This window comes from Tursiops truncatus, chromosome 3 (assembly GCF_011762595.2).
Source record: "Tursiops truncatus isolate mTurTru1 chromosome 3, mTurTru1.mat.Y, whole genome shotgun sequence".
Lineage (NCBI taxonomy): Eukaryota > Metazoa > Chordata > Mammalia > Artiodactyla > Delphinidae > Tursiops > Tursiops truncatus.
Window position 1 is genome coordinate 117,856,506 of NC_047036.1, and position 16,219 is coordinate 117,872,724.

General features: G+C 42.0%; 1 protein-coding gene across 1 annotated transcript in view; it reads right to left on the reverse strand.

Moving 5' to 3' along the window:
* DIAPH1 (diaphanous related formin 1) overlaps window positions 1-16,219 on the reverse strand; it is a 98,021-nt gene that overhangs the window by 39,683 nt on the left and 42,119 nt on the right. The window contains exons 16-18 of the mRNA XM_073802624.1: window positions 14,723-15,490; window positions 13,721-13,835; window positions 13,183-13,191 (exon numbers count right to left, since the gene is read on the reverse strand). Coding sequence (XP_073658725.1) covers window positions 13,183-13,191; window positions 13,721-13,835; window positions 14,723-15,490 — 892 coding nt within the window. The remainder of the gene's footprint in view (window positions 1-13,182; window positions 13,192-13,720; window positions 13,836-14,722; window positions 15,491-16,219) is intronic.

Genomic DNA, 16,219 nt, shown 5'->3' on the forward strand with positions numbered 1-16,219 from the left:
GAATAAGGGGTTGACGTATTTTTAGACTCTCTTTTAACGTATATGTTCCCTTCCATCTCCTTTTATCCCTTGAGATTTACTTGTTGAAGAAATCAGGACACTCGTCACTTGTGAAAAGCAAAGAACACTGCCACAGTGCCAGGACAGTCCCCAGCAGCTAGCATCTCAGGTTTTTCTGACATTCCTGCCTTCTTGCCACTCCCTTCAATAATGCTGGATTCTGAGCCCAAGAGACCTGGGGTCAAATCCTGGCTTGGTATTTACTTGCTATAAGCTCTCAGTAAGCAAAGGACATGTTAACTATTCTATACTTCATAACTGTCAGTTATAAAATGAAGATAATACCTATTAGGGAGCATTGTTTTAATAATTAGAAAGAATGGGTGATAAGCCTCTGTCACTGTATCTGACATTAAATAGGAATTCTGGGACAAAATGGAATGAGAAGACAAAATACGTTCATCTTTTCCTAGGTGCTGGGAACAGTTTTAATCTCTGCTCAGCCTACCTCCCTCAGCCCCCAACCTAAACACGGAGTAAACTGCAGAATTCTAACCCATTCTCTGTAACAAAGAATCCTAGAAATACCCTCCATTTTATTCTGGGTTTTGGGAGGGGAAGTAACAGGGTAAAAGAATAACAAAGAGAACAGATGGAATAAACACCCAGCCCCCAGCCTGAGTCTGCAGACGCAGCTGCTGGTTTTCGTCACACTGCTGTTTTTTCCCTTTCTTTGTTCCTAAGGTGGAAGCCAGGAAAGGGTGGGCGGAGGGGGGAGGGAAGGGGTGGGGATGAGGGCTGGACCATCATCACTGTTACAGAAAGTCACCTGATAGTCTCCTCCAATCCCTGGTCTCTGACCTCACAATCTGGAATCTGAGCCAAAATGGCTCAACTGCGCACGCCCCGTGGCTGAAAAGAAAAATGCAAGCAGAACAGGAATGCAAGGAGAACAGGAAAAGGGGGACATTCTTCTTGGAAGGATTTTAGCAGTTTTTCTTGCAAAGAGGAAATTTAAACACACACAGACAGACAGGAGAGTGCCTTATCTTTTCATCTAATAGATCCAAGAGAAAATATCACTGACTTTAAGAACAGAGTTGGGATTGCTGAAGGATCAGGAGGGATGAATGATTCCATCCCATCTTGCAGACATGGGGCTACCAATGCCCTTTTGTTGTATAACTGGGGCTCCCTTACCCAGGGTAGCGGAAAAGAGAACAAATAGCTTTTTAAGTTGTAATCTGACTTTTCAAAGAGAAGCAGGCTAGGATCATTAGGGAGAATGAAGTAAAAGATGCTGTTACCTGCTCTACAGAACTGGGCATTAGCACTCTGCCTTGCAGAAATTAATCTATTAGGTCCAAATACTCTAGAAACCCCCTTTTCAAGCATTCTGGACACTAGCAAATTTCCTTCTTAACCCTTTTGTCTTTGCCATTATAAAACTAAGAGACCACAGTATAGAAAAGTTGAAGGAAAAAAAAGTCTAGCACCCTAACAAAATCTGTTATAATATTCTGGTATATTCCCTTTCAGACTTTTACTTCTGCATTTTTTTCTGTAAAACACAATTGCAATAAGGGTTGAATATAATTGTTTCCTGCATTTTCCCACCTAACACTGTATCATGAGCATTCTTCCATGTTGCTCCAAAGGTGATGGACCAGAGTCATAAAATGGGATAGTTACAGGGTATTAAGTTCTACAGCAATTATCTCCAGAACAAAAACTAAGTAGGAAGGCCATACCCTTTTACGGGTAGTGTCCCTGTGCTAGTGACACAAAGCTCGGCTCCTACTCCAGGGAAGTAGCTGGAGGTCTGGAAGGCCCCTTAGCAGAAATTCTCAAGTCTCTCTTCCCCATACCACAGTGGCTGTAAGGCTCTAGTATGAATTGCTGTACATTTAGGGTTGGTGTTGGTAACTAACTGTTTAGTCGTTACATGAAAGAGTTTGCAAGGAAAGCAGGGAGGACACAAGGACACGTTCACACTAAAATGCAATCAGATCAAATGGGTTACTGCAGGGACTGTTTCCAAAAAAAGGACAGATTACTTCATTACTATATGTATTTCTGTTTTTTCGTACTGTTCATTATAAAAGTGGTAACTAAAAAAAATTTTTAATTTACAATTTTTTTTAATGAGAAAGATCTCTATGTACTAATAAGAAAAATCTCCAGGATATAGAAGCAAGGTATGGAACAGTATAGACAGTACTTTTGGTAAGGGGAGGGAGGATAAGAATCTATATTAGTATTTGCTACAATTGCATTTTTCAAAAACTCTAAAAGAAATTAATAAAAATGGTTACTTCTAGGGAGTTCCCTGGCAGTCCAGTGGTTAGGACTCAGTGCTTTCACTGCTGTGGCCCGGGTTCAATCCCTGGTTGGGGAACTAAGATCCCACAAGCTACATGGCACAGCCAGAGAGGGAGAAGGTTGGGATGCATGAATACTAGGAAGGGAATTAAGACTTTTTAAAAATATCATCTTTACTTCTGAACTACCTATATCACCTACATAAAAAATAGATAATAGAGATGCAGAAAGAAAAGTCCCAGAGGAAATATTCTATAGTGGAGACACCCTCTGTACTCCCTGAAAACTAGTCTTCCCAACCTCATGTTAGGAGGCAGATTTGTCCCATACCAACAGAAAAGCAAGTTCAGACCGAATGATTCCCAAAGACTAGAAGGGATCCTCAGAACAGTGCTTTTTCTTTGAGGCAGCACTGTTGGGCTCCAGTAGGAGCCCACAGAGCACTGGATCACTCTTCTGCAAAACCCATCCGAAGCCCAGCTCTGCTCTCACATCTCCCTGAGATCCCATTCCTCTTCCTACACACGTCTCTAATCCCTACCAACTCCAGGTCTCCATGGTGAGAGAACAACCAAACTTGAATAAGAGTTATAGCTGCACAGCTGTAACATCTTTCATCATGATCTGGACTTCCTCTAGTTCCTCACAGCTCCATCTTTGCTGTGTGGGCCTGAGAGACCTCTCATCAGCTGCCCTCCATCCACCCTCTCCAGGCTAGTCAGTCTCGAAGTGCTTCCCAGCTACTTCACTGACTCCAGAGAACTTCTTTAGAACCATCCTTCTAAGATGCCTGTCGAGACCTGGCTGGGAGGATGGCAAGAAAAGAATTTTGTAAAAGCAAGTGTGGTACCAGTTAACAGAAAATGTCAGATTGTTTCCTAATTGATCATGCATGACCTCCATAAAAACAAGAATAATTGTACAACACTCACTCTGATAGACACATCAAAATGTTATTACAAGAAAAAGTAGAAATCAGCTTCTAGACTACGGCAGAGAGTGGGAAGACAGCGAGCAGAAAATGGAAAAAGAAATAAATACTGAAGCAATGGATCAAGCCATATTAGTGTATTACATGAGGAGCTTGTTAAAAACATACCCTTCTACAGTCCTTGGAATCTCTGGAGGTGGAGCCCAGGAATTTATACCTTTAACAAACTCCTCATGTAATCCTTATGCACACTGAAGTCTGGGAATTACTGGTAGAAATAGATATTTAAGGATAAGGACTAACTGCACTAAGTTGACAGAAATTTAGGCAATACTCATCCCATGGCAGATGGCCTGAGTCTCAGCCAATGCCATATAAAAGGACATTTTGTCAGAAATAAAATCTGGAATCTGTAGGTAATGGGAGATAGGACCTTGGGTTTAAAAGATACAGTTTCAGTCTGTTTATGTCTAGAATAGTAACAGAGGCACAAACTAAAGTCTGAATAGCTAGAAAGAGGCTCTAAAACTGGGATTATTTTAAGATAATCAGGAGTTAACAAATGACAGAAGGGTTGACTGTAAAAGCCTTTCTGCAGCAGCAAATTCTACCCAAGATAGGCTAGGGGAATTCCCTGAAGGAAATTCAGTATAGTATCCCTGGGAAATTATCAGTATATAATCAGTGGGTAGTTCTATTGTGTGCCTAAAGTAGCTATTCAGCAGAAATTGAGACAAAGATGGTGTTAGGAACGTGTATATAATGGGATTACAAAATGAACTACCAAGCTGGTAAAATTTAAGCCCCTCTTTAAGCCCTCTGAAATGAAGGCTATGCTTTCATGAAAATATCAGACTAAAACAAAAACAAACTCAAAAGCATTCTCCAGCCTCTGGGCCCCCAAAAGAGCACTAATATTGCTCCTATAAAAATACAAGCTGCAACAGGACAAGATGCTTTCGTTAAAGGGCAAGTTATAGCTTCCTGTCTTCGTTTTACTATCAGTCCTCCAAGTGAATTTCCTGACAGGTAGAGGGCAGCATACCAGGCAGTGTGTATTTGAAAACAACAGAGGTTGCCTCTCTCTAACGTGACTGCGTCACTACCAGACGTAACAATGACACATCGAAAATAGAAGAGCTCCATGTGCCATCTGGTGGTGAAAAAGGAGAAGAGCACACTGCAGATAAAATATATCAAATTCCTCTAGTTTAGAAGGAATTAAAGTTTAATTATCTTTATCTGATTACACCCTCCCTTAAATCTCCACCAGTAAGTCTTCCGTGCAATCTATACCAGCAGGCTTCATGCAAAAGTTTTAAAGTTTTACACCAGTTTAGCTCTCTATCCCCAAATACTGGTTGTAAGCAAGGAGGAAGTCCTAATGCCTGGCCCCAGTGCATGGGATAAGATGCATGAAACTCAGACCAAAACAAGTAAACCAACACAAGAACTTAGAAAGCTGTCAAAACAAGAGTGAGATGTAGACAGATAACACCGAAGACAGCTTATTCAAGGAAAAAAGGAAAATACAGTAAGAGAACCATAAGTTTAGAACTGAAAGGTATCTTTAGGTTTATCTATCTCATTTTACAGATGAGGAGAGAGTCAAGGTATGATAGATAACCTTTGGTTCAGTCTCATTAGTGGTCAGATTAAAACAAGGTAACACTTTTGCCCTATCAGAAATTATAATAGTTTCTTATTCCTGGTGGAAGTGTAAAGTGGTACAATCCTACACCTAGTAATTTGGGCCCAGAAATTTTACTTTAAGAATTTACCGTGCAGAAATGCAAGTATGCAGGGATAAATATAAAATATTTCTGGCAGCATTGTTTGTTGTTATATAAAAAATCAGTAATTTAAATTCTCAATAAGGGATCGTCTTGTACTATTTATCTGACAGAATTCAACTATCCATTAAAAATAATGAGGCAGAATATGAAAAAGAATATATATACGTATAATTGAATCACTGTGCTGTACACCAGAAACTAACACAGCATTGTAAATCAACTATACTTCAATTTAAAAAAAAGAAGAAAAAAGAAATGAGGTAGATCTAATGATATCAAGAGATGCTAAAACATGTCAAGCAAAAGGCAGAGCAGTGGATACCAAATGGGATCACACACATTACATTAAAAATATGTATATACCTTCACATTTCTATAATTTTATCTTTTAATTCCCCTGCCCCTTAATTTTCCAGTATGGTTCTATTTGAAAATTTCCTACATTTTCTTTCCTGAACTAAAGGAGAAAAGGATTTTACCTATTCCTTTATTAGAATAACATATGCATATGAAAGGTATGGTTAACCATGGTCGAGAGGGGAGAAGGAGATTTTATACTTTCAGTGTATTCTATACATTTGTTGAAATGAGGATATCACGTTGGCCCAGAAACTGGCTTTAGACAGGAACATGGTCACAGTGGAAGACACAGAAAGTAGGTAAAAGTAATGGTGGGAGTCTGTGGAAGCTCCTCTTCTAATTCAATTTTCTCAGTGAAGTAGAAAGAAAACATCCTCAACTAAGAATGAGGATGAGGGAGGTGTTGGGCCTTTGAGGAGAGAAAAGGTGCGAAATAATCATTTAGGAGAGTAGGAAACTGAATGGACTAGAAATGTTTAATATCTGTTGCCTGGCAAGGCCAAGCAATATTGCCAACTGAGCAGAGGAGAGACAGGAGAAAAAACAGCCAGTGAGGCAGGAGAAAGAGACCCTGCTGTCCTGAAAGCCAAGAGAAGAAAGTGTATCAAGGAGAGCAAGTTGTATCCTTTTCTCCAGTGTGTCCACTTGCACCGCTACAGGTGCAGGGTGGATAGAGATGGAATTAATAACCAGGACTGTGATCTTGCAAACCAAGTAAGATGAAATGAGAGAGAAATGGGGAAAGAAAAAAAAAAAAAAACCTAGGGAAGGGTTATTATAATTATTAATGATAATTTTACCTGAAGAAAGTGAAGTCTTCAAGGGGGTGAAGGACAGTGAAAACTGAAGGATAAATGGAGTGGCGTCTCAGTAGGGCTGGAGGATTGTTGGGGTCAGGGTACCAAAGACAGCAAGGTAAAAAGATAGAAGGTGGTACTATTAAGAAATACCCTCTCATCTTTTTTCTGTTTCTAAACTCACATCCACAGCACCCTGTTTTGAATTCTGTGACCATGTCTTGTGTTCTCTAGAATGAAACTATTTCAGCATTTTATTTTGTGCTGCTACTATGGTTCAATTTCTCTTCACTTAGCATTACATCTAGTTTTTACAGCAACAATAGATACATATTTTTTGGACATAAACTATATCTTTCACAAGAAAAAAAATGGAAGGTGGGTGGTATGAAATTGAGATTGTGGAGGGGCTGCAGTTCTGGTGATGACCGTAAGACAGATGGGTGAGATGGGGTGAAGGACAGATCATCACTAGAAAAGAAGAGTGCCAGGAAATGTGAGGCCAGAATATTGGGAGGATCATGACCCTTTTATACAGAAATTGCTAAGATTTAAGAAACAGCACTGGAGTACTACAGAGGAATAAATTGGGGTGTTAGTAGACAACAGCACAAAGAGAGAAATTGGGTGATTATGACTTGATGTCATGAGATTCAAAATTATGGGTTTTTAGGAAAGAAAAAGGTGGACTGATCTGAAAGTGGCAATGAAGAACAAAGAGGACATCTACCCCATCTTCAGGTCCACTGGGGTGAGGTTTATGAGAGGGAAAAAAAAACACACGAGAGGGCAAAAGGGAAAGCCTGGTTTCTGTTAGAGCAACAAAGTGAAGTCGATGATATAGGAGATTTTGTTAGTAATGGACCATGAATTCCTGAGGGCACAGTGGACAGGTTTCAAGAGCTCAGGTGGGATGGCAGGAGGAGGCAGAATAGGAGACACACAGAACCTATGGGGATTCGAGTATGGGAGATGAGGGGAACCTGGGAGTCTGCGCCTTCCTGTGGTGAGTGACATAAACCTAGATAAATGACACAATATTAGATCCAGTGGGTTCAAGGCAAATAGTGATGGCAAGGTTTGGAGTTTTGAGGGATATGTGAGGGGGTAGTTGCGGTTCTTCTTTTATACCACTGATGATGGGAGATCACAACCCAGAGGAAGTGTGGTACTTATTCCACATGCAGGAGTCCTCATAACCCCAGGTGATACAGGTAGATTTATGTTTTTAAATCACAAGGGAGTACTATCTGATATTACAGAACTTCCCAACTGCTTTGAGCTAATGGCCTGACCCTGCTCAAAATCCAAGAGTAGCAAGTAATTAAAAGACAAATGTTCACTTGAGCAGCACTTCTGGTCCTAATCCTATATATACACTTGAAAGGGTAGGGAACTGATGAAACAGACACCCTTCTGCCAAAAGAATCACTGACTAAGGTGGAGCATGAGGAGCTCTTAGAAAATCTTATTTCTAGAGGATAAAGTTGCAGAGGCTGTAAAGATTCACTAAGGTGTTTCCTGATAAAGATCCAACTGGGTGGGTGCTACCTAGTGGACAGAAAAGGATCACAGGGAAAAGGAAAAAGACCCTTAGATCCCTTTTGGGAAAGATGGGATTGCTTCCCCAACACAGGCTCCTGTTGTAGACTGAAGCCTTAAGCAAGAAGGTTCTGGGACAGCAGTAGACAGGTAAACCTACCGCTTGTCACCAATAGTTCAGACTTGCGCGACTACAGCACAAACCTTGGAATCTGGGCCGACAGTCAAATCCTAATTAGAATATTGTTACTGTTTATGAAATTCTCAGCTTTTTGCCAGGATCTTACTTTTTAGCCAGAGTTCTTTCAACATTACTGCTATTAACCACTTGTAGAACTGCTCTGATGCTCGTAATTCCTGAAATGCACCTCATACTTTAACAGGGAGAGGGTCTAATGCTACATATTGTCCACCGCCGCACACCTACTAAGGACGATTAGCTTGTGGATCTTACAAGAGCAGAATTTTTTTTGGAAGGAAGGAATAAACCAAAAAAGAAAAACATCACTGTACTTCGGACATCAGTTATCACTTACCACCCTACGTTTTAAGAGGTGATACTTTTAATGGGATCATGATATCAACAAAAGAGAGTAAGAGAAGGAAAGCAGAATGAAAAACTAGTTATCTTGTACATACAAATAATGACCTGAGGCCACCACCACAGTGATGAAAATGCTCCCTAGGAGAAGATGAAAAAGAATAAAATTTAACTACTGAACATGTTCCCAAGGAATTCAAGAAGCAGATTCAACAAAGAAACCATGATAAAAGACTCCTGAGGGCTTCCCTGGTGGCGCAGGGGTTGAGAGTCCGCCTGCTAATGCAGGGGGCACAGGTTCGTGCCCCGGTCCGGGAAGATCCCACGTGCCGCGGAGCAGCTGGGCCCGTGAGCCATGGCCGCTGAGCCTATGCGTCTGGAGCCTGTGCTCCGCAACGGGAGAGGCCACAACAGTGACAGGCCCGCGTACCGCAAAAAAAAAAAAAAAAGACTCCTGGCTGATAACCATAAGCATGAGAGTGAAAAAGGACTAAAAGTTTTACAGCACTGCCTATCAAATCAAAATTCAAAGTATTCTCTGTCAAGGAATAAATCAACTAAGTAAATTCCTGATTTACAGAAAGTCAAGAGATCAGAAACAAGACAATAATCCTTAAGAGAGAAAAATGCGTAAAAGAATCTGTAGTATAAACTTGAGAACCACTTCCTCTCTCTTAGCTCTTCTTAGTAAAAGGCACACATCTTCCTGAACCTTAATGAAGCAGTGGCTCGAGACCTTTGACCTACAGGAGGCAGATGTCAAGAGTGAGGCGGATGTTTTCTTTGATGTTCATTCCTGGAGGAGCCATCAGTATATGGGAGGTTTCAGGTACCACTAAAATATAAGGGGGATACAGCTATGCTTAACAAACAGCAGAGAGTTGTGTTTAGCAAGTGAGAGATGAAACAATGCAATATTATGCAAACCTTGTGTCCAGATAACTTCTTCATCAAGACTGGCAACTACTGGGCTGAAATCATTTAAGCAAGATGTCTATGTACTAGATATGCATGTCGTGCTTCTCCAGCTGGATTAGTTTTGCTAGAGTTGAATATACTGTAATCAGAACATGGCTTCTCTTCTTCAACCCTAAATATCTGGTATCTTACTTTCCCTAATCTAATGTTGTTCCTTTTTTGTACTCGTAAGAGTCACTTCCAATTTAAGAATATTTGTGACAGAATGAATGAGGTGGTAGCAGAAGCCAGCATATCTCCTTCTTCAAGCTTCTGTCTGGATCTAAGCTTTCAGAAGCTCTTAGGGCAGGGACATACACATCTGGGAAGCAGGGGGTTAGAGCAGGACTTTGGAGTCACACTCTGGAGTCTGAATCCTGCCTCTGGCACTTACCATAAGGTCTTGAAAAAATTATTTAACCCATATCTCTACTTCATCTGGAAGATGAAATAGTTATAGAGTGGCAATGAGTATTTATCTATCATTTAATTATACCATCAATATTAAGGCTATGAATGAGAGACTTGGTAACTGAAACTGGTTACCTACTCGAAAAAAGGATTAAGAATGAAGGTATTCTGAAATGTTATACTAGAGATGTTCAAAGCACCAAAAGCAAAGTAAACCTTGCCTTCATACTGAGGAGCTCTAGATCCTCTGAGTCCTCACCTCTGAAGTTTTCTTAGCTTGAAATTCCTTACCTGATAAAAACCTAAACTCTAGAAGCCTAAAGTCTTTTTTACTAAAGTGTTTTTGGGGGGCCATGTTGAAAGAAAGGGGCTACTTGGGAGGAGTCTGTATTAAGTCTGTCAACCAGAGCACCAAGAGAGGGAGGCTCAAAACTGCATCAGAAAAGGCAGAGCAGATGAGTTACCCTGATCACGGTGGGTACTGTGGCACTGGGTCCACATGCAGCACCTCCATCTGCTACTTGATGCCCATGTACACGATGTCAAAGCAACTATTCTGTCACCAAGAAATACACATTAGAACAAGCCCTGACATTCAAATACTGCTTGCATCACTATAGACTTGCAGAGTAACTCAAAGGAAAAGAAAGCAAGAAAATGTAGAAGAAAAAAATAAACCAAACATTAAAGTCAGTAAAACACTGAAAATGCAAGGAAGAAATAATTTTTAAAGGGAGCAGCATTTGTTTCTTGGGAGAAGATGACTGGAAACATACAGATGTAGTGTGGTTGATGACAAGCAGGAAGGTTTCGTTGCATGTGATAACTGTTAGAGTTGGGTAAACCATAAGTACTTGTTTGATAGGAAAAAAAAAAATCTATCCCAGGAATTGTTTTAAATGAGTAAGATTTAGGATGTTTGGAAAATTGTTCATGATTTAATAATTTTCAAGAACACCTTCTCTAGTGCTTCCTAATAAAAAGACTGGGAAATTAAGGCAGGGTGCCAATTTAACACCTGAAAGTGCTAACTAAAGTAAAGATATTTAAAGACTAGCTAGAAATGTCCTTCGTCAAAGTAGCAGCAAACTACTAATGATGATTATTATTACATGAAAATCAATACTGACACTAAACTAAATTGACTAATTCATACTTATTCCTTTCAGATTAAGATACAGAGATTTCTAAGAATAATTTAAGGGGCGGGGGCAGGAGCCAAAGCTGTCAGGAAGTTAGAATCATCAATGAACAGAAAATAGTTTCCAGGGCAGAAATTGAAGGCTAAAAGAACATTAAAAAGTTTGGTTACACTGTTGAAAATAACAAACGATGAGATAAGGTCTTGTTTAGGTATTTAAAAAATACTACAGGGCTTCTCTGGTGGCGCAGTGGTTGAGAATCTGCCTGCCAATGCAGGGGACACGGGTTTGAGCCCTGGTCTGGGAAGATCCCACATGCCGCGGAGCAACTGGGCCTGTGAGCCACAACTACTGAGCCTGCGCGTCTGGAGCCTGTGCTCCGCAACAAGAGAGGCCGCGACAGTGAGAGGCCCGCGCACCGCGATGAAGAGTGGCCCCCGCTCGCCGCAGCTAGTGAAAGCCCTCGCACAGAAACGAAGACCCAACACAGGCAAAAATTAATTAATTAATTTTTAAAAAAAACACTACATACCAGGACTTCCCTGGTGGCGTATTGGTTAAGAATCTGCCTGCCAATGCAGGGGACATGGGTTCAAGCCCTGGTCTGGGAAGATCTCACATGCCACGGAGCAACTAAGCCCGTGTGCCACAACTACTGAGCCTGTGCTCTAGAGCCCGCAAATCACAACTACTGAAGCCCGCACGCCTAAAGCCCGTGCTCCGCAATGAGAAGTCACCGCAATGAGAAGCCCGAACACCGCAATGAAGAGTGGATGCTGCTCGCCACAACTAGAGAGAAAAGCCCTTGCACAGCAATGAAGACCCAACGCAGCCAAAAAAAAAAAAATATATATATATATATATATATATATACATACACACACACTACATACCAATTCACAGTGGGAATAAAATGCCGAGGCAAACCACTAAACTGCAGAAAACTCCACTGCAATCAACAGCAATACAAATGTACAGGATAAAAGAAGGATGGTGACAGAGCAGGCAGGAAAAGGGACCGAGTCAGTGTACGTTTGCAGTGGCACTCAGAATGCAGCCACCAGAAAGAAAATGACACCAGAGGCCAACACAGGGATGTATTCTGTGAACTTACAAATTTGATTTTGATTGTCAACTAGTCTTTGCTGATATTCTAGAGTAGTATAAGTGGTCATTATCACAGCATTTTTAATAGCAGGTAGAAGTAATTCTCCGAGCTGAACTTTAGTTCAGAAGGTGATATATCTCTTAGAGGAAAAGGCAACTTTGCCCAGAATGCTAGGGCAACAGGGCAGGCCTGAGCACTGTGATCTTTGACTCCTAGATACATATGTGTAACTAGGGGCTGCCAGAGGCACAGGTTTCTTTTCTTTCTTTCTTTCTTTCTTTTTTTTTTTTTGTATTTTGGCTGTGTCATGCCATGCAGCATGCGGGATGATTCCCTGACTAGGGATGAAACCCGGGCCTCTGCAGTGAAAACACCGAATCCTAACCACTAGGCCACCAGAAAACTCCCTCTGTTAGGTATCTTATTAGAATGAAGTGCAGCCTAGTCCCATCAGATCACTTAAGGAAAAAAGTAGTAACTGTCTTTAAAAATGCTTATTTACTGGCAGGGGGAGGGAGGAGTGCTCTGAAGTTGCACTTAATTGTCATCACTAGGGTCATAATAAACCTCTAAATAAACAAAAAAGCTGGAAGAAGATGGAAATACAAAATTATTAGGTTATAACTGTCATTAGGTACATGACAATATCTTGCAAATACTGCATCCCTCTGGGGAAATAACTGTAAGTGTCCCATCACAAGACAGCACGAAACCACAAGAATTAGGAAGTGAAGAAAGAAAAGGGCAAAATAGATCAGCTCTTCTAAAATAAAGGGGAAGATATGAAGGTGAAAAAGAAAAGCAAGAATTTATATGAAAAGACAGACCAGAAGTCAAGACCCCTGGATCTGGCCATATAAAACCTCGGGCAAGCTACCTAACTAATAAGGCTATGTAAGCTATGGAACGGAGATAATATACACCCAACCTACCTCATAAGGTTTCTTTGCAGTCCTAATAGGGTAGAATATGTTAAAGCACTTTGAAATTTGTAAAATACAACACAAATGTAAAGTAACAGTATTATTTAAGTTGTCCCTCACCTTCCAAAGAAAGAGCAAGTATATTGTAGCTTCAACTTAAAATAATTTTCTTCCCTGTCAGCTAACATCAGAGCTACTGGTCCTTCTGGACTCTCAAGAAAAACCTAGCAAAAGAGAAATCAATCCCCAATTTCTAGTCTTAGTTTTCTAAAGAGAAATCCCTTTACATCTGTTTCATTTTTTTTCTCTAATATTCAAGAGACCCAACTACAAGGCTCTTCTGTATTCTTACCTTTTGAAGCTGCAGGAGCAAAGTGCCAGGAAGGAGAAAGCATCAGATATTGGAAAGAAATGGAAAAAAGAAAAGGGATCACATATGGTTCTTTGTTATTTTACAAACACAGTTGTTCAGCCACCTCACCTACTAAAGACTCTGCTCAGCTCTTATCAATTACATATGTAGGTCTAAAGAAGGCGCCTTAAAGGCAGTGCCAGAATCCATTCAAGAGTATCATCAAAATGATACTCTCAGACCAGCCTGAGCTCTGTCACATTAACCTCATATCCCCACAAGTTACACTTGTGTAAAATACCTACATGCATGTAAAATACCTACATGCAAAAAAACTGGGGGGAAAAATACGTACACGCAACAGTTCTCTTTGCCAACTCCAGCATCCCCAGAATACAAAACCAGCTTATTTTCTTCTGAATAGGAACTCCCAGCTCTCTTCAACCCTCACCCAGGGAAGGGAAAGAAATGGGAGACCCCCTTAACAAATGTTCTAAGTCCTACACTGGCCCTTTGCATGAAAGAGGAAAGGACTCACTCTTGGTCTGGGCAGAAAAGGTAAGGGTAAGTTTGGCGAAAAGTTCATTGTTCTCAAATCGGTCCTCCTTCACCTTTGTCCAGAAGCAGTCTTGGGAAAGGTCCTCAGCGACAAACTGTGGATACAGGCAGGTGTTAAGAGTTACTAAACTGAGCTCTGTACTTTCCATCCTAGAAAACTGATTAAGATGCAAAAGAAGCAGCTGGCTGGTTATTGTCAACATCATACTAAAATAAGACTAACCTGAGACACAGAGAACAGCTATGCTCTTTGTGGTGGGACCAGGAGACGATGATTCCAGGTTATGTGTTTATTGGTGATTATTCAACAACTAGAATCAGTTATGCTGCTTATCCTCCTTCTAACCCCAAATCCTCTACTTTTAGAAGCATTAAGGCTTTATTTCACATCTTCCCTTGCTCTACATTACACTTTTCCCATCAGGGTGGTGAACTGTACCAAATTCGTTCACTTTATATGAACAAATCCCTAAGCTCCTTTATTTTACCTTGGTTTCCAGAAGCAAAAGGCTGATGCAGAATCACAGCGCTTTCAAACACACACTGTGCCATGCAAACATATCCTGTGTAACTTATTTACCGGGGTGGGGGTGGGTGGGAGTGGTAGGGAGTTGTATCCATAAATCCATGACTTTTGGATCAGCAAAATTTATCAGTACCTTGCAGATTGGTGAAATGACTATTATCAAACTGTGTGGTATCCCATGGCACTCATATCCTCAGAGAAAAGGGCAAAAATATTAACTTAAGGATAAGTTTAGGTTTTGTAGCAGAGTATAGGGCTCGAAGAACTCTCCCGAGTGATATCCAGCATATAGGATTTGCCTATTATCTGCTGAATAAACATACACATGAGTGAAACTTGAAGACAGACAGATGTGAGCCATAAGAAAGGGAAGCCCAACCATGCACAAAACACAAAGTAGGAAACTGAAGTGGTCTCTTAAAATCTACTGATGAAGAGATGGACAGAAATTCTCACCTTGGACCAGTTTGGCCTCCGGAGCTGTACCTCTGGCTTGTAAAGTTTCTTTGGGGTTAATCCAAATGGCAGAACTGGGGCTGCAGGAACTCCAAAAGGGAGAGGTGGAGGAATACCAGGGCCTCCAGGAAATGGAGGGGGTGGAGGGATTCCACCAGGAAGAGGGGGAGGGGGAGGTAGCATTCCTGGTCCTCCAGGCAAGGGAGGAGGAGGTGGGGGGATGCCAACACCCCCAGGCAAAGGCGGAGGTGGGGGGATGCCAACACCCCCAGGCAAAAGCGGAGGTGGGGGGATGCCAACACCCCCAGGCAAAGGCGGAGGTGGGGGGATGCCAACACCCCCAGGCAAAGGGGGGGGTGGGGGGATGCCAACACCCCCAGGCAGAGGAGGGGGTGGGGGGATGCTGGCACCCCCAGGCAGAGGAGGGGGTGGGGGGACATAGGCACCCCCAGGCAAAGGGGGAGGTGGGGGGATGCAGGTACCCCCAGGCAGAGGAGGGGGTGGGGGGATGTAGGCACCCCCAGGCAGAGGAGGAGGAGGAGGTGGTGGAGGAGGAATGGCCCCACCCCCAGGAAGAGGGGGTGCAGAGGCTGTGCTAACCTCTCCTGGTAAAGGGGGTGAGGGGGGACTGACAGGCCCAGAGTCACCAGGTAAAGGAGGGGCAGGGGGGAAAGTAGCACTGCTAGGAGGGGCTGCAGCAGTAACTGCAGTGGAGAGTGAAGCCACTTCTTTCTTGGCATCTTCCAGTTCCTTGGACAGCTTGGCAACCTAAAGAAATAACACCAATGGGAGTACTTCTCACTCCACTTCAGGGACCACTGGGGCTGGAAAGGACCCAAGAAGTTACTTAATCCAAACTTCTCACTTTACACATGAAGGGAGTGAAAGGAGTCAGACAGTTGAAAGGCTCCACCTAAAGTCACATAGCTATTTAGTGACAGAGACAAAACTAGAATTCAGGTCTTCATGTTCCTAGTTCAGTATGCTTTGCATTAAAACGGCAACTTCAAAGTTTATGTTAAACTCTCCCTTTGATTAGAAAACGCAAAGATCGGGACTTCCCTGGTGGCGCAGTGGTTAAGAATCTGCCTGCCAACGCAGGGGACACAGGTTCAATCCCTGGTCCGGGAAGATCTCACATGCCGCGGAGCAACTAAGCCTGTGCACCACAACTACTGAGCCTGAGCTCTAGAGCCTGCGAGCCACAATTACTGAGCCTGCGTGCTGCAACTACTGAAGCCCACATGCCTAGAGCCCGTGCTCCACAACAAGAGAAGCTACCGCAACGAGAAGCCTGCACACAGCAACGAAGAGTAGCCCCTGCTCACCGCAACTAGAGAAAGCCCGCGCGCAGCAACAAAGACCCAATGCAGCCAAAAATAAAATAAATTAATTTTTTAAAAAAGAAAGAAAATGCAAAGATCAAGTAAATCAAATATTCTAGGTATGTAATTAACATATGTGCTATACAGGTAATTATATAACCACCTAGGTGAT